The sequence below is a fragment of the Chiloscyllium plagiosum genome, chromosome 18 (genome assembly GCF_004010195.1).
Source record: "Chiloscyllium plagiosum isolate BGI_BamShark_2017 chromosome 18, ASM401019v2, whole genome shotgun sequence".
Taxonomy (NCBI): domain Eukaryota; kingdom Metazoa; phylum Chordata; class Chondrichthyes; order Orectolobiformes; family Hemiscylliidae; genus Chiloscyllium; species Chiloscyllium plagiosum.
In genome coordinates this window covers 20,091,231-20,111,024 of record NC_057727.1, presented here as the reverse complement: position 1 = coordinate 20,111,024, position 19,794 = coordinate 20,091,231, and the positions used below count along the sequence as shown (strand labels likewise).

At 38.0% G+C, this 19,794-nt stretch overlaps 1 protein-coding gene across 3 annotated transcripts in view; it reads right to left on the bottom strand.

The window, feature by feature from the left end:
- Positions 1-19,794, bottom strand: part of iars1 (isoleucyl-tRNA synthetase 1) — a 190,254-nt gene that overhangs the window by 93,445 nt on the left and 77,015 nt on the right. For all 3 annotated transcript variants that reach the window (XM_043707895.1, XM_043707896.1, XM_043707897.1), the window contains exons 14-16: positions 9,863-9,989; positions 4,081-4,154; positions 1,496-1,690 (exon numbers count right to left, since the gene is read on the bottom strand). In XM_043707895.1, coding sequence (XP_043563830.1) covers positions 1,496-1,690; positions 4,081-4,154; positions 9,863-9,989 — 396 coding nt within the window. The remainder of the gene's footprint in view (positions 1-1,495; positions 1,691-4,080; positions 4,155-9,862; positions 9,990-19,794) is intronic.

Below are 19,794 nucleotides of genomic sequence, written 5' to 3'. Positions count from 1 at the left end.
GGTGCCACGAGCCTTCCTAGGGTGAAGAGTTAATGTTGAGGAATCCTAAGACGACTCCGTCCCAACTTTATGTCACTGTGCTGCCATCTATGTTGGGTCTGTCCTGTTCGTGATGGTGTTGATGTCTGGGGGATTGCATGCAAGTCACACTCATGAAATTGAACTTATGTCTGGCTGTAGTTGACAAGTCAGTGAGACAGTTTTCCCAATTTTGGCACTAGCACCCAGATATTAGAAAGGAAAACTTTGCAGGGTTGACAAGGCTGTCTTTACTGCTGGTATATCTAGAATCTTTGTCAATGCCAAATAGGGAATCTGGTTTCATTCCTTTAGATTTTGTAGTGACGGATACAGCTGAATGGTTCATCATTTCAGGGGCCATTAAGTCACATGTCGGCCACACCAGGTAAGGATACTAGCTTCCTTCCCTAAAGGATATTAGTAAACCAGATAGGCTTCTACAACCACTGACAATGGTTTCATGGTCATTATTAGACCATAAATGTTTATGATATTCAGTTTATCTGCTGTGGTGAGATTCGAATCGGAGTACACAGTATATTAATTGGGTCTCTGAGTTACTAGTCGAAAAGTGTGGTGCTACAAAAGCACAGCAGGTCAGGTAGCATCTGAGGAGCAGGAGAATTGACATTTCAGGCATAAGCCATTCATCAGGAATGTCATGGGCATCAGTTTTACCAGATCTACATTCATTTATTTTATTTGCTGCAGGAGAAGTCTTAAAATGTTAAATCTTGTCCCTCCGTAATTGAAGTTGGAGTTGAGAAAAACATGCATTGATTTTTAGAAGAGATATTGACATCTACAGGGGTTGTAACATTTTACAAACTCTAACATCTTCACAGAAAGAAAGAATTTCACAAATCACTATAGTTAGCTGTTTAATCTAACAAAAAGTGACTAAACAGCAATTCTAAAGCCTATTTTCTCAGTTACAGAGAAATGATTTAATCTGAAATGTAGCATTTTTGATTCAAAATATGGGATCAATTAATTGTAAGTTTAAGTTAGTCTTCAACTATATTGCTCCATTATATGTTGAACATTTTCAACATTGCTTGAATGTAGGAAACTGGAAAATAAATAGAGATTTAAAGTACTCAAGCAAACTAAAGTTTTACATTATTTGTGAAATCTCACTTGGAGACCATTAAGATAAACGTCAGGAAAATCAAAATATATAGGTACAGTAAAAAGCATAGCTGAGTGTCTAGGGTGAAGATGTACTTTCATGGTAGTACAGAAAGAACTTAACCCAGGCTTACATGGCCTGGAAATGTGATTTACAGTAACTGGTCACAAGAGGAGAAAAATGGTCTATTCTCGCCCTTGGACAATTCACCAAAAGTCATGAAATTTCAAATTTGAGGTAACTGTTAGTTTCAATCGTACTGTATCCATTTGAATAGTGTAAGTTTATGGAATTAATCACAAAACAACAACTGAATTGCTACTGTAGCAATTATTTATTTACCATCCTCTTGTTTGGTCAATTCCTTCAGCAATGAAATCTGCTGGAAAGGTGTCTTCAAACTCTCTTCTGTTTTCGAAAGGATAGTGGACCTGAGCATATGGCATACTTCCACTTTCAAACCAGCAATCGAAGACCTCAGGAACCCGTTTCAGAACACCTTTTCCACAGTGTGATGGGATTGTGATGTTATCCACACTGGAACATAATGATCAATGTATCAATGAAAAGTTTGAAAAGACAATTAACAATAAGCAAGTGTTGCACTCTGCAGGAAGCACATTTATGACCATAAACACCATACATTTTCTGTATCCCAACAATGACTGTTCTTTTAAAGTGCTTCATTAGCTGTAAGGTACTGTGGGATATCCTGAGGCTAAAGAAATGCGATACAAATAAAACATATCATTTCTGCATTACAAATAATTTTTTGAAAGATATAGAAAATATACTCAGGTATGGTTCTACAAGTGGTAGCATACCTTCATTATCCGAGCCCAAGCATTCATTCTGAATACATGGACACAGAACATACAGAGAACATTCAATAAGCTATTTCACCAACTACAGTAATATAGCAAAGCCAAAGGCGAAGCTTACAGAGTGTTTTTTAAATATGTTTCAAAACAATTAATATGCAATGCTACTCCTGCTTCCTGCTCCAAGAACATGGATATACGTTACAATCCTCAAATAATGGGGTTGGAAGTTACCACCTAGTCTGGGTATTGAAGACAGAATCCTCATGATCTGCATGGTTCAGCAGCAATAATGTAACATGTCTGTAATTTCTCCTTCAATATTATCACTCAACAATTAGGCAACAGAGTAATTTTACTTAGATCCACAAATAATGCTGATGCGAGAACGATTTTTAATCTGCAGCTTACACATAAAATTGTATTTTGCACATTTTTCCAACTTGCATTTTTATCCAGAGAAAATGTTGGACATGGAAGAGAAAGTTATGATAGCTTCTTTCTCCACAGATAATGCCAGACATGCTGAGTTTATATTATTTTGTCTGTTTGTTATGATAGTCTAATGTATATCACCACCTAATTATTGTATGAGCAAGATATGACTCAAACAGGTGAGTGCCACATCGTCTTTTGTAACCACTCAATCTTGCACAACATCATATAATTGAAATGAAGGCCACAGATTTTATAATTGCAGGGTGCTCTGATGTGATTTAGTTCCAATTTTCAAGGGATGCTTCTCTCCTTGTTTGTACATATCTAGTGTGATTACCTACATTCACAAGTACAGCAGAAAATGCCTATGTAAAAATACTATGAATAACCATAAAGAGGTTGTTCTGTGGGTGTAGGATGATTTTGCAAAATATAGTAAAAAAAAGGAGTGATTTGAAGACAGAAATGAAGGAGAAGCAATGTTATGAGGAAAGACAGGAAGGTAAAATTAAGGCCACCATCAAACTCATCATGATTTTCATAAATGGCAGAGCAGATCAATGTGCCAAAGGCCTACTACTATTCTTATGACCTTGGCATTCTGAAAGGGCAATTTACACCATGGTTTGATGGATTCTATCTTCACACCAGTATTTTGCTATATCTAACAGTTCAAGTGGATTGTTCTATCTGCAAATAAATCTATTTACATTAATCTGTGAAAAACAATATTGCAATTTTCTGTTTCAAGCAAAGATATGGTGCACAACCCAAGTAACATCCAGTAGTAGATATAATGATTATTGGACAATTGCTCATTCCCTAACATTTGATATATTCAAAGTTTGATATAAAATTGCTGTTGCTGGCTATTCTATTTACAGCACATAGTTTGAGGTCTAATCAAATTAGAAAGCCAAAATCAATGTATAAAGTACGAACTTCTTCAGATGATACATGGTAATTTGTGAACTGAAGACAATATTGCACTTAAACAGTCCTTTTCGTCAACTTTCCAGTGTAATTTACAATTCAGAAATTACTTTGAAATTCAGTCACTACAGGGAAATATGGCAGTCAATTAGCACACAAGGAACACTAAGTAGCAATGTAATAACAATTAAATAGTTTATCCTTTTGATGTTGCTGGAGGAATAATTATTTGTACAACACGAGGGATCACTGCCCTGCTCATCATCAAAATAGTGCCGCGGGATATCTTGCTTTCATTTGAGGGCAAGGATCATGGTTAGGGTAACTGTGTGAAGCCTGTTCCAAACAATGCTATGACCGATACATCAGCAGATCCTCAAGCTCCTGCTTATTTTCTGTTCCACAAGCTTTCAAACCTCTGAGTGTATCTTAAACCTACAAATCTCTGACTCAGCAGCGACAGTGCTACAAGCTCAATCATGGATAACATGACTTGCGCTCCTGACTCTGGACTGGGACTTCAATTCTCAGCTTTTGACTGAGCCAAGAGTGCATTCAATCTGGTCAGACAACAGGTCATACTAATCCAATTACAATTTGATACGACTAACTAAAGTTCACCTCAGCACATTTATGTTTTGGAGTCAAAGTTAACCATCTGACTAGGCAAATGAAAAAAAGCAAAACAAAATTAACAGAACATCGATAATATACACATTTAAAAAGAAGCGTCACCTTTCACGATGAAGGTCTTCAACTTTAATTCCGCTCAGCTCCTCCAATTCTGCCACTGATCCCACACATACCACCTGACAAAAGAATAATATTTTTCTTGACAGAGCATTCCTGTACACCAAAAATATTATGACAATAATCAACAGAAACAATTTGAATGAAGCAATTCTGACTAAGTATAATCACACAGAATGGCAACAAGCAGGGAAACCCAGTTGGCATATAATTCAGATTATAAACCTTACGGTAAGATGCATCAATAAAATACAAACGACATTCAGCAATTTGTTTTTTCTTACCTCAGAAACTATCATATGCAGGAATATGTAAATTACTCATTCATCTTTATATTCTCTTTGCTTTATTATGGTGAGTGCACAACAATCTTTGACTTGAATAGAGAACTCACTTGGGTGCTAGCAATAACCAATGTTCAAAATATATATATAGACATACTGTTGAAATGCAACCAACTGGGTAAAATTATAAAACTTATTATTATGGCATATTGGCAAGGCACCCAATGACATCTACACTCCTTTCATCTCAACAAGGAAACTAGGCTAGGTGGTCAATCAGAAACAGTGCTTTGGAATACCATAGACTTCTATGGCTCCAAATTACTGAGTCTACTATAAAAGAATGATTTTGTTCCAATCTTGCAGCTCTAAATTATTGCATCGTTACACATTGTGTTGAATAGTGGCTGTAATTAATTAAAAATATGCTTTAGTTTCGTCCCCAATGAAATATGTCCCTCTGCAAATTAAAAATAATTTTCAAATATGAAGCACAAATCTATCATCTTGACTTGTTGATCAGCACCAGATTAAAGTTTCAATCATAATTTTGATATATTCTCTTTTCTGGGTGTGGATATATTCTCTATTCTGGGTACAGGCGTAGGGAGAAATAAAGTGAAAAGGCAAAATTACAAAAGACAATTTCACCAGCTAAATCAGATAAATATGGCAAGCAGAGCAGTTTCTGTAAATGTTCCACTCTGCAGTGGGCATGAAAGATTTTTTTCAGTTGTGGCCCTCTGACTGTCGGGATTTAGCTTCAGGCTGCTCAAGGTTTTATTTTGGGAGTTTTTTTCACAGATAGAACATCAAGAATTTCATGATATCACCTTGAGCTAGATTGCAATTCAGAGTCAACAGTAAACAGTCAGGATTCTAGTGCATCTCATGTAAAGAACACACATGCAAATATCACGCCTCACTGGGTAGTGCACTACAAATCAAGCTCAGCTTTTTCGGAGTCATCACAAAAGTCAAAAATGTTATCAAATTATGCAAAATTCCTCAATTTACCTGTAATTTTGACCCAGTTCTTTTTAAATGAAAGCATAGACCAGGTTTTTGTTATTAACAAGAATGACCATTTATTAAAAATAAATCAATTTCAGCTGCTGGTAAAACTGACAGCACAGAACTCTACTGGTTAAAACTCTAAACCCCTTGAAAATCTTCCCCTACACATACACAGCCAGACGGGAAAAAAAAATGATATCCTGAGTGGCAGGGCAAACTGAGACAACAGTTTAATTGTCTCTATCCACAGGGTTCACTAAGACAATTTTTTTCAGTCACCAGGCTTGCTACTCTTCAATCTCTCTTCTCTCGGCATTTCCCGTTTGCAGGAAGCACAGAGCAACAGGTTCATAACTTCTAAAGTCGCTGACTTATTGGTTAAAAGCCACAGCTTACAGCAACTGGTGAGGAAAGGTTGACTCGACATCCCTCAGGGATTTGGTGGTTTTTACTCCAGAGAGAAGAACCTTCTTCTGGAGGTCTTAATGCTTTTGGTTATATTGTTCATTTCCACAAGCTGTCTAGCTATCTGAGAGTCAATCACATCATTATTGACAGGCAGAAGGTCTTTGTCATCAACAACTAAACATCCTTCCATACTCCAATCAGGTCCATGGCAGGTACCATCTCCCTGGCCCTTCACTCATCTCTGGAACATCTAGATATCAAGGATACTTCTATTAGGCTCCTACTTATTGACTACAGCCCTGCCTTCAATACCATAATTACAAACAACTTATCTCCAAATTCTCCCGCCTGTAACTGGATCCTTGACTTCCTGATCCATAGGCTGCAATCAGTAAGAATTGGTGACAACACCTCCTCTATGATAATCCTCAAGACCAGTGCCCACAAACCTGCATACTTAGCACCCAATTATACTCCTTATACTCACAAAAGAGTGGCCAAATTCCGCCCCAACTCCATTTATAAGCTTGCTGATGGCACCACTATTGTAGGTTGGATCTCAAACAAGGACGAGACAGTAAAGACAACAATCTCTCCATCAATGTCAGCAAAATGAAGAAACTGGTCATGGACTTCAGGAAGCAGAGTGGAGCGCACGCCCTGTCTGCATCAATGGAACAGAGGTTGAGATGGTCAAGAGCATCAAATTCCTGGGAGGGATGATCGCTAACAATTTGTCCTTGTCCACGTGACAGTCAGGAAGGCGCAATAATGCCTCTACTTCCTTGGGAGGCTAAGAAATTCAGCATGCCCACAAAATCTCTTACTAATTTTTATAGTTGCATCATAGAAGGCATCATACCTGGATGCATCACAGTCTGGTAGGCAAACCGTTCTTCCCAAGACCGTAAGAAACTACAGAGTTGTGAATACAGCCAAGTCATCATGCCAACCAGCTTTCCACCCACTGACTCCATCTACACTTCCTGCTGCCTTGGGAAAGCAACCAACATAATCAAAGACCCCTCCCACCTCGGTTATACTCTCTTCCACCATCTACCATCAGGCAGAAGCCAAACAAGTTTGAATACATGTACAAGCAGATTCAAGAACAGCTTCTTGCCCACTGTTATCAGACTTTTGAATAGGCCTCTAAAATATTAATTTTGTTCTCTCTCTGCCCCTTCTCTGCAGCTGTAACACTATACTCTGTATTCTGTTCTGCTACCCTGATGCACTTTGTATGCTATGATCTGCCAGTATAGCACACAAAACAACAGTTTTCACTGTATCTCAGTCTATGCAACAAAAATAAATCAAACTTAAACAGCTACCTGCTGTTGGCCAAATCTCCCTTCGTATGAATTCCCCGGCTGCAACTTGCTTGCATTAGCCTTCAACCCACTACTTGCATAAACAGCAATGTAAACAGCACTTCCATTAAGTGTCAGTAACCTGCAAGTGCTGTGATTGCATAAATAATCCTTGTTTTTATTTTAAAAATACATTCCCTTTCCCATTTCAATCCACAACGAGAAGTATCCAAAAATAACAACAGATGATCATTACACAAATTAGGAGCAGAAGAAAGCCAACTGACCTCTTTTGCCTGCACTGCTATCATGTACAATCATGGCTCTTGTCATATCCTGCCATCCTGAACATGACCTATTTATACCAATCCTCAACTTTCTAAGTGAACCAATCTTTTATCCTTGCTGATAGATTACACCAATACCACAAACACTTAGTTTGTAAAAACCTTGATGTGATACCTTGTCAGGTACCTTCTGGCAATCCCTACTGGGTCTCCTTTATCTACTCTGTTTGTTACTTACTCAAACAAGTCTCATAAATTACTTAAACATGATTTCCTATTTAAAAAATCATTATGACTCTAATTGACCTCAAGATTTTTCAAGTGTTCTGTTAATGTTAATGACTTGGAGGAAGGAAGTGAATACTCTATCGCCGAATTTGCAGACAACCAAAAATAGGAGGAAAGGTCGATTATGAGAGAGGGGGATACAGTTCACGGTGTGATAGGTTAGATAAGTGGGCAAAAAGTTGGCAAATGGATTATAATGTGGGAAAATGTGAAGTTGCTCATTTTGGAAAGGAGAACAAAAGAACAGAATATTATTTAAATGAAGACAAAATGCAGGAAGCTGCAAACACAAAGGGACTTAAGGATACTTGTGCACAAAATACAGAAAGCTAGCACACAGGTGCAGCAGGCAACCAGCAAGGCTACTGCAATGCTGGCCTTATTTCAAGAGAATTGGAGTGTAAGATTAGGGAAGTCTTACTGCAACTGTACAAGGTGCTGGTGTGACTGCATCTGGAGTATGGTGAGCAATTATGATTCCCTTTGTTGAAGGCATCATTTCACTGGCAGCAGTTTAAAGAAGGCTCCTTAGAATAATTTCTGGTAAGGAGTTAAAAATCACACAACACCAGGTTTATTTGGAAGCACTGGCTTTCGGAGCTCTGCTCCTTCATCAGATAGTTGTGGAGTATAAGATCATAAGACACAGAATTTATAGCAAAACTTTACAGTGTGATGTAACTGAAATTATATATTGAAAAAGACCTGGATTGTTTGTTAAGTCTCTTATCTTTTAGAATGAACATGTTGGTTTCAGTTCTTTCATATGGGGCACGGTGGCACAGTGGTTAGCACTGCTGCCTCACAGCGCCTGAGACCCGGGTTCACTTCCCGCCTCAGGCGACTGACTGTGTGGAGTTTGCACGTTCTCCCCGTGTCTGCGTGGGTTTCCTCCGGGTGCTCCGGTTTCCTCCCACAGTCCAAAGATGTGCAGGGTCAGGTGAATTGGCCATGCTAAATTGCCCGTAGTGTTAGGTAACGGGTGAATGTAGGGGTATGGGTGGGTTTCGCTTCGGCGGGTCGGTGTGGACTTGTTGGGCCAAAGGGCCTGTTTCCACACTATAATGTAATCTAATCTAATATGTAAATCATAGAACTTTTTTTTTTTAAAAGTTACATTCTCAAGTGAACTTTAACAATTGGTGTCATGTCGGCCTAAATAATGCATTTAAGGTGTGAGCTGCCCTGGTATGGAAGTACTGTTTTACGAGTAAAGGCTAAATAGGTTGGGACTCTAGTCTCTAGAGTTTCGAAGAATGAGAGCGGATCTGATTGAAACATATCAGAATCATAAGGGTCTTCACAGGGTAAATGATGAGAGGATGTTTCCACTCAAAGGAGAATCTAGGTCCAGAGTGCATGGTCTCAGAATAAAGGGGCACCAATTTAAGACCAAGATGAGGAGGAATTTCTTCTCTCAAAAGGTCGAGAGTCTATGGAACTTCTTGCCACAGAGAGCTGTTGGACAAGAGTCCTTGTGCATATTTAAAGCTGAGTTAGATAGATTCTTTAAGAATAAGAGAATCAAGGATAATGTGGAAAGGACAGGGAGGTGGACTTGAAGAAAGTCATTGGATCAGCCATGATCACATTGAATGATGGAGCAGGCTTGAGAGGCTGAATAGCCTGCTCTTTTTCCTATTTTTTAATCGTCCTACGGTAACCTGTCTGAATATTTTACATCATTCAGGAGATTACATGGTTGCAGCAGGATATTCTTTTGGGATAATTTGCATCAAATGTATCCCCATTTTTATTTTCAATGTTGGTATTGCCAAGTCAGACATTACTAGTTTCCAACAGGACAAGCAGGTCCACTTAGCCTTTAATAATGTTACATCAGCAGCTGCCTGAAAATTGCACAATGAGGATTCCCTTACTTACTTCCCTCCCCTTTATAAAAAAAAATGCTGATATATAACTACACAGGGTAGCCTACATTAGAAACTGAAGATGGGGTAATGAGAAAAGAAGGGTTACTTGCATACAGCACTAATGCATACTACTCAAAAATCAGACTTCAGTTTGGTCAAATTGACATGATCATCAGGAAATTTGCAGTTACGATTCATTTATTTTAAAGTACCTTAGAAACATGTTAAGATCTCTGGGAACTTATTTTTTTGTTTTCTTCAGATATATGATTATGGTGGTTCACTTAATTACTCACCTCCTCAAAGTCTTCACTAACCCATAAAGGGATGGGAGTTCCCCAGTATCTATTTCGAGAAATTGCCCAATCACGTGCATCCTTCAACCAATTTCCAAACCTCTTTTCTCTGACAAATTCTGGTACCCTATACGAAGAAATGGTGAAAGCAGATTAAATGATTCAATTAGGGTAATAGAAGCATTTCTCTGTTAAATCAGTTGAAGTTTAATATTTTCGATAGTCCTGAGCCATAATTGTTTGAACTCAGTGCAATGATGATTTTTGGTGATGAACACATTATAAAGCAAGATTATATTCCCACTTCTCCAATGGTAAATTGCACTACTGTTTTTTGAAAAATAACAGACTGCAGTGAACATCACTGAAGTAAAAACCCATGGCAATGTGGTATTACTTGGGTTTCAACCTGTTTAAAATAGAAATTTGAAGATTAAACTGATAGGGAGAAACAAGCACAAAGTCAAGCAGATAGTCGAGTCTACACAATAGCGGATAAGCAGTAAGAATTTGAATCCAAAACTCAATTCCTCAGGGAACAGCACCATTCTCTTTTCACAGAGATTTTATGAACTAACATAGAAGCCAAATGTTTTTGGTTTTTGACTATTCTGTAACTCAATTCTAGTTCTGAATTACCATTGGATTTGAACATGGTGTCAACAGACATATTGTGACCACTAAATTCAGACACCAGATTCAGAACACAATGGTTCAATGATTTGACAGACAAAAATAAGTCATTGTTGGTTGTTTAAGGCAATTGCATGTAACAGTTCATTTCTGTCACTTTCTAATTTGTAAATCCATGACTCGAGGCACTTCAGAACTATGCCAATTAATCTTTGTATTTGAAAAATCTTTTTCCTTATTCTGAAGTAGTGCCTCAAGATCGATGATGACTTGTTTCACTCAGGTTCATAGAACATACAACATTACAGCGCAGTACAGGCCTTGATGTTGCGCTGAACTGTGGAACCAATCTGAAGCCTATCTATCCTACACTATTCCATTTTCATCCATATGTTTATCCAATGACCATTTAAATGCCCTTAAAGTTGGGAGACTACCACTGTTGCAGGCAGGGCACTCCACGCCCCTACTACCCTCTGAGTAGAGAAACTACCTCTGACATCTGTCCTATATCTATCACCCCTCAATTTAAAGCTCTTTCTTGCCACAATAGTCCAAACCTGTATGCTGTGCTAGGACAGTAAAGTGAGTCCTATATGTAATTTACAGAGTCTGTCACATGTAGGGCAGGTGGTGCTTCAAAGATTGGATAGAGAGATAGTTCGAGACTTGTGAACTCTCTTCAATCGTTCAACTGTGCCTCTGCATGGGAAAAAGTAGTAGGAAAACTAACAGGACTAAAAATCTGATAGGTCCCCTGAACAAGAACGTTGCATTGTAGTCCAGTAAAATTCAGAAATCCTTAGATACTGATGGATTAGAAAGTGCCAATGCAACACTGTTATTCAAAAAGGGAAAGAGTTTGTGAGAAGATTTGTAGCTCGGTGCTCGTTGTTGTGGTTCTGTTCGCCGAGCTGGAAATTTGTGTTGCAGATGTTTCGTCCTCTGTCTAGGTGACATCCTCAGTGCTTGGGAGCCTCCTGTGAAGCGCTGCTGTGATGTTTCCTCTGGCTTTATATTCCGGTTGTCAGTTCCAGCTGTCCGCTACAAACACATCGACCTGGACCCAATATACCGGCCACTGCAGCGGACAGCTGGAACTGACAACCGGAAGTGGCAGAGACAAACCAATATAAATGCCGGAGGAAACATCACAGGAGCGCTTCACAGGAGGCTCCCAAATACTGACGATGTCACCTGGACAGGGGACGAAACGTCTGCAACACAAATTCCCAGCTCAGCGAACAGCACCACAACAAAAAGGGAAAGAGTTAAAAAAAAGGTAACATTTGAAAGGGGGCAAGAGAAAAAAAAGTTAACTATAGATCACTTAGCTCAATGGTTGTTATTGGGAAAACGTACAGGATGCAATAGCAGAGCATTTAGAAATACATAATATCATCAGAGTCATCATCACTTCATCAGGGGAAATCATGCTGAAAAAATTTATTAGAATTCTTTGAGAAAGCAACCAGCAGATTAAAGGAAAAGCATTGGATATAATAGATTGGATTTTCAAAAGGCTATGCATACCATGTATTAGGCTTCTCAAGTTAGAAGCCCATGGTGTTGGTAGATTAGCATGGATAGAGAATTAACCAACAAAGTGGAAATGGAGAGTTGGGATAAGGGGGTACATTTTTAGAATGGACAACTGTAATAGGTGGGATGGTACAGAGATCGGTTCTGGCATCACAATTTCTTACAATATATATTAATGACTTGGATGGTGGAAGTGAATGTACTATAGACAAATTTTCAAGTTACATGAAAATGGGTTGGTAGGGAAGTGGTAAGAATGACACAAGGAGTCTACTGAGTGACAGACAGATTAAGCGAGTGGGCAAAAACTTAGCAGATGAAATATAATGTAGGAAAATGTGAAGTTATGCATTTTGGCAGGAAGAATTGAGAAGCTGAACATCATTAGATTGAAGAAAATTACAGGACAGAGGTATCTAGAAGCGCTTGTGCATAAATCACAAAATGATGGCATTCAAGTTCAGCAGGTAAAAGGAAAGGCAAAAGCAGTGCTGGCCTTTTTTTTTAAAGGAAATAGAGTACAAAACAGGGAAGTCTTGCTGAAATTATATAAGATACTAGTTAGATTAGAAATGGAATATTGTAATTAGCTTTGAGGCCAAGATAAGGAAAGGTTTACTGGCATTGCAAGCTGTACAGAGAAGGTTCATTAGGTTGATCCTGTGTATGGAGGTTTTTTCTTATCAGGAGTGGTTGGTCAGTACTCTTTGGAGTTTAGAAGAATGAATAAGAGGTGACCTTATGGAAATGTACACGATTCTGAGGGGGTTTGATAGGCAGCTTCGCCTTCTGGGACAGTCGAGGACCAGAGAGGTCATACGGTTAGGACACAGATGAGGAGGAATTTCTTCTCGGAGGGTAGTGAATCTGTGAAATTCTTTATCACAGAAGGCTGTTGAAGCGAGGTATTTAAGCATATTTAAAGCTCAGATAGTGAAATTTTTAAGTCAGTAAGGGAATTAAGGATAAAAGCAAATTACTGCGGATGCTGGAATCTGAAACCAAGAGAAAATGCTGGAAAATCTCAGCAGGTCTGGCAGCATCTGTAAGGAGAGAAAAGAGCTGACGTTTCAGGTCTAACTGACCCTTTGTCAAAGAATTGAGGATTAGATTAGATTAGATTAAGGAAACCCACGCAGACACGGGGAGAACGTGCAAACTCCACACAGTCAGTCGCCTGAGTCGGGAATTGAACCCGGGTCTCTGGCGCTGTGAGGCAGCAGTGCTAACCACTGTGCCACCGTACCGCCCACAAATGGGTACAAAGTTGGAAAATGAAATTGAGGACTATCAGATCAGCCAAGATATTATTAAATGAAAGAGCAGACTCAATGGGATGAATCGCGTGCTTCTGCTCACACATCATATAGTATTCATCTTTCACTCTTTCCTACCAACTGCATTACCTACAACTTCATTGCAATTCTCCTCTTAAATCCCAAGTTGAGGACAAGAAACACATAATTCGTTTATGATAAAACATGAAGTCAAGTTCCTAAAGTCAAATTATACACCACTCCCTCTGGACTCAGTTCCAAAAATCAAATCGAACGGAGGGGAGGGATACAAAAGTTTTTACCAAAATTTAATTCCATGAATCATAGGGCAGATTCAACCTGGCCATTTACTGCCTATCAGGTTATTCCCAATTATCAGCAAAGCAATGGAAGGAGTTGTCAAAAGTGACATCAAATAGTATCTACTGATTTACACTGAATATTGAAATACACTTCAACTAGGTTCTCTACAGCAGAAACAGAAATTTCAGTAAGAATGCTGAGGGATTGTTTTACAAAGGAAATGCCGGTTTCCTTTTTTTCAATATCCTTTTTGTCAATTAAAAGGAGCTTCCTCCCCTTCCAACTTTCAGTTCTACACCTTAAATATCCGCTGACTATTACAACTGAGGCATCAGCAGACAATGGGATTTTGGACAATCTTTTGCTGGTAGCAAGTATCTAAGTTCCTGCCATTGGCCTTCTATCTCCATAGATGAGAATGCTGTCTCCATAAAGGGCAGTGGCCCTGACTCAAGAGCTATCAAGCCAACTGAGAAACAGTTGTTCAGCGGCCTCAGCAATGCCACTACAAATAATGGGCATTGCTGGGACTGAGCCCGGAGGTTGTAGATACTTTGATAACCAGTACCTGTGATGAGGGCTGAGGGGATTTGTAGTTGTTTGAGTTGTCTTGTCCACTGAAACTCCTCTTCTGATGACCAGGCTGCACTGAAGAGGGAGGAGGCTACTGCTGCTATGGAAGTCCCTCCATGGCCAGAAAGTGCCAATAAGAGGAGTTCACCTCTCCACAGACACCCAAAGAGCCCGGTCTATTTGTTTTTCTATACTGTCTTCCCATACAGTATACTCCCCCTTCCTCTGCCTGGCACAGGCGCAATGCCTGACATAAACAAGAACATCAATAGTTATGTGCTTCAAGTTAGGCTCCAGTTAGGTGGCTTATCTGCCATCTTAGCTCCTGCTGGCAAAGCAACAGAAAGATGTCAGACATGCCATCTGACCCCTTTCTACCATCCAACCTGTCTCCAGAGCATAGGTAAAATTCAGCAGACTAACATTTTTTTTCAGAAGGCAACTTCCAGCTACACATTCCCATCATGATGCGTTTCTAGGTCTTGCAGCAGTAAAGAATTTATTGTACTTCCATATTTAATCAGGTTCCAATAACATGCCAAGAAGTGAGATGTAACCAGAGGTATGCACTAGACCCTTTTAGCAAAGGACTATCAAAATTAAGTCTTGCTCAAAACACCTTCTACAAAGAGTTGAGAACAAGTCAAATTAAATGGTTCCACCTAGTGGCATAAATACATAATGCACTGAACAAAAAGTCTAAAATAAAATTAAACTGCTAACTTGCGTAATTTCTTTTGTACTTGCATACCAACTCTACCCGATTATGAGTGGATTAATTGTACAGCCAATAACCTAAATACAAAGGTAGTAAAATTATGCTGGTCTGGCAATTTGGTTTTCTTCCATTAAAATAATGAAGACTTGTTATGATTCATGTTGAGCTGTGGGTAACTTTCAATCACAAAGCTGTGATAATATTATGGCTTTAAGATGTGTATTTTGTGCTGATTTTTTTAAGAACATTGAATCAGATGCAACGAGCAGACTGCTCAAAGCCAATAAAGTAAACAGCTTGAGAGGTCTTGGATTTTAAAAATTAAGTTAGAACAATCGAAGCAGCCAGGGCGGCGGTGGGTGGGGGGGGGGGGGGGGGGCAACCTCCTTGGATTTTTCTCATAAGTTTTAACCTTCAGTAGCAGTTGTGGGTTTAAAGCTGGTTGTGGAAGCTCTGATTCCTCTCTTGGTTACAGCTAAAAGCTGGGGTACTCTTCCTATTTCTAGAATTGCATGTGAGACAATCTATTTACTGAATTTGCCTTTGCCAACGCGTGTATTTATGGAAGGTTACTATATTGGAACTGTTGATTTGTAGCAATTAATATATTATTTTGTGAAGCATTTCAATAGAATTACAGTTAAGCTTTTTTTATTTTTATTTTGTCTGTATTTTAAGTGCAGTGTAAAACAAAAAGGTGTGTTTGACTTAAATTCAATAGTTTGGCTAATGCAATTGCATCTGGAACGCAATGCCTTCTAATTACTTGTAAAATAAGAAAAGGTCAGGGCCTAGACTATCTTAATATATTTTGTGGAGGCTTGGTCTTGTCCATAACAAAGCCAATGAAAGTGTTCTGAGGAGTTTCTATTTCATTTTGAACATCAAACATCAACAGTTTCACTCAACCAGAAGTAAGTGTATGTAAGATTCCCCTGATAATGCCTCTCAACATTGGACATGCTTTGCAAAGCAGAATTCACTTACCTTTAATTTTTTTAAATAACTTCTCAGGGCCACATAATTTTGCCCCAAAACATTCCCAACCAAGTTAAAAAAATTGTCATGAAAGAAAAGTAAAAGGCCCAACATCAGACAGGGCTCGAATTGGACTGATGTGGTAAACAAGTTTATAGCCAAACTTTCAGGAGCATAGGACATTAAAAAATCCACACTGGTATCTTAACTGCACCGGAAAACTATTTCACGTGTGAATTACCATCTATCTAACACAGAATAGAACCCAATACAATGTTCCTACACATCATATCGCTATCACACATTAATTCATTATAAGAACTTAAACCACTGCTGAAAAGTAACAAATGAATAAAAAATAAAATTACAGGTAGTATAACAGCCAAGCTACATTATTTTAAGGCAGCACTGCTGAAAGAGAAAGAATGAATGTTTCAGGTCTTTCCAGCATTTTCTGTTTTTATTTCAGAGTTCCAGCATATAGAGTATTTTTCTTTTGTCTTTTAAGTTCTTTTCACTTGAAAAAATGATGACAATTATTTTATGGTGCCAATATATAGAACTGCATTGTTTATGTGTATTATATGTATTAAGAACTCTATCCAGAACAAGATACAGGACAGGAATAGACCATGCTGGCCTGACAAACTACTTCCACCACTATGGTCATGTCTGATCTTGAGCTTCAACTCCACCTTCTTGGCTGTTGCCGATATTCTCTGATTCCCTCAGAAACAAGTTTTCAAATGTATTCAATAATGGAGCATCTACAAATTTCTGGGACACAGAATTCCATGGATTTACAACTTTGAGTGAAGTATTTTTTTTCCTCACCACAAACTGAAATGACCGGTCAAAAGTAATGAATTAATCTTATTTGCACCATTTCCAAGGTTACCCAGTTATAACAAATTCAAATTAATGAAGGGCACTAATTCATTTACACAAATATGCATTATACCAAGGTACCTGCAAGCAAATATAAATGAGATGCTATGAAAGTCTGTTGCTTATTTTCTTAAATAGGGATATGTTTGGAGATAAGGCATTCAATGTGACTTCTGGCAAAGTAATTGGTGGAAACGGAATCTAACATTAATGTATTCCCATTGGCCAAGTGCGCAATCACGACAAACCCTAAACTTGAAAAAATATTTTTGTCCTCTTTCCTGCTCTTTGTTGATGCACAGAGAAAAGAGCATGTATGGATCAAGCAAGATCTACTCATGTCATGATGACATCCTTCCATAACAGAGTCTAGAAACATTTGCAGCCTAATCTGAAAAATGACCATCTGAATGCAATCCTGGGTGCTGCAGATCATGTGAATGCCCCTATGCTGATAGAAAAAAGGAGGAAAATTGTCAATGGGAAGAAATCTGGACCAAGATTATCTTCAACTAAATAAAAGCAGCTGATTATAATGTTTTCAATATGTCTTACTTAACTTGCAAAGAATTATAGATACACAATGAATATTGTATTCTATTGTGGTGAACTTAATAACAAGACTGTTCTTGCAGAATTAAGAGGGTTTTATGGTACTTTACGAGAATTCTGGGATTGTGACTCAATCTTTTCAGCCTTCTAATATTCGACATGAATATCAATATATCATTAAGAACTCCATAAATCAAAATCAAATCTGCTTCAGATCCATATGAGCAACTTCTGCAGAACTTTTATTCTTATTTCACTTCTATTAATATTAAACAACTGTAAACATAAATTCTGCATTCCAATTTAAGCTACTATTTTGAATGTGGGATAAAAAGGAAATTGCTTTTATGCTCCCTCCACCTGCAGCTTCAATTAGTCTTCAAAATATGGAGATAAGAATAAGGAATGTGGGTCTAAAAAGGAGTCAAGTATAATAAATTAAATAAAAATGCAATTTTGCTATAAACAGGAGAATCAACAAAGTACATTCTATAGAGATTCAGCCACATCATATCAATTCCAAAATTCAAGTGCAATATAATACACACCTCATAACACATTGAACATAGAGATGCAATACCACAGAAAATTAGAAAAGATGAGTGGAGTCGGATCCAAGTTTCAATTTGATCATGGCTGTTCCTCTATTTCAGTGCCATATTCAATATCTTTGATTAGTATCTACAAATATATTCAGCAACTTGGTCTCTACAATCTTATGTAGTAGAGAATTCCACAAGTTTGTTATCCTCTCATTACAGTAAAGTAAGGACTTTTCTTTGTTTAAAAAAAAAATGAGATAGGAGAAAGATATTTTGACCATCACAGGGGATCTTCACCTCAATTCACAGTTTGTAAGTGGAATGTTGGAACGAGAAAACTCTTACCCACCTTCCATGGCGAATCTGGAAAATATTGCATATTCAGGGTAAAACAGAAAAAAAAGCTTATCTGTAAAAATAGAGTGCTCCAAAATTGGTTGTCTAATCAAGCAAATCTGCATAAAGTTCAATTCAAAACAAACACTATTTCTTTAATAAAGGAGAAGGAACAACTTTCTCCATGTGGCGAATAAGCCTGTACAAGAGGATAGTAAGATCTCATCCTGGAGAATTCCTTCGAACCAGTACCAAAACACAACTCTATTTGCAGACTTAATTGCAGCAGGTTATTATGACAAAGGAAAATATAGCAAAACCATTTTTAGTGGTTATGCCAAGGTTAGCAAAAGGCTGCAAGGTGCCTGTTGATTCAGAATTTCCATGAATACATGGATGAAAAAAAACATTAAATTCATCGAGATTAACAGATGTCAAGGCCAGTTCTGGAGACATTGACAAAATCTGAACCCACAAAGTAGTTGGACTTGCCATGGGTAAAAACCTAGTCATCTCCAGCTTTAACTGATGTGAGATAGAGATTGAGCAATCAAAGATCCCTCAGGAGTCAAGGTGAAAGAATACTTTACTAGAGCATTCCATAAAGAATTTTTAAAATAATTTCTTAGGAATTGAAATGATAAGGAATACTACAGCTTCAAATGTAATGCTTCTTACAAGTGACCGGAGAAATTTCCTTGAAACTAAGGCTCTTTTCAATTCAAAATCTGTCATCAAGGTCATACAAAATTCTAACACAGAATTTAATAATATACAAAAAGTACATTATGTTTTTAGGCAGATACCCATGAGTCTCCACTTAAACCATTTTAAACTATTAAAAGTGTTTTAATAATTTTTCACCAAAGTTCTCTCAAACTTGCAAAGAAGAGCACAAGTCAATATTTATGACTTATTTAATATACAAACTATACAATGAATTCTTCCAAAATGGCAAAAACAAATTGCCATGTAAACTTGCGACAATCCTGATGATGGGCTTATGCCTGAAACATTAATTCTCCTGCTCCTCTGATGCTGCCTGTCCTGCTGTGCTTTTCCAATACTACACTCTCGACTCTGATCTCCAGCATCTGCAGTCCTCACTTTCCCCTGACACTGGCTACAGTAAGAATTGCAGAACAAATTGCAACATATGTTTCTGGGGTTTTAGAGGTAAGTTTGGTGGGTAAAGGAAAAGATGGGAGACAACGGGGAAAGAGAGAGATATAATTTTGATCTTACTGTCACAGATCCATGATTTGAAGATGCCGGTTTTGGACTGAGGCGTACAAAGTTAAAAATCACACAACGCCAGATTATAGTCCAACAGGTTTAATTGGAAGCACACTAGCTTTCGGAGCGACGCTCCTTCATCAGGTGATTGTGGAGGGCTCAATCGTAACAGAATTTATAGCAAAAGTTTACAGCGTGATGTAACTGAAATTATACATTGAAAAATTGATTGTCTGTTAAGCCTTTCATCTGTTAGAATACAGTGATAGTTTCACTTCTTTCATGTGTAAATCACAAAGCTTTTTTTTAAAAAGTTGCATTCTCGGGTTAGCTGTTAACAATGGTGATAGCTAG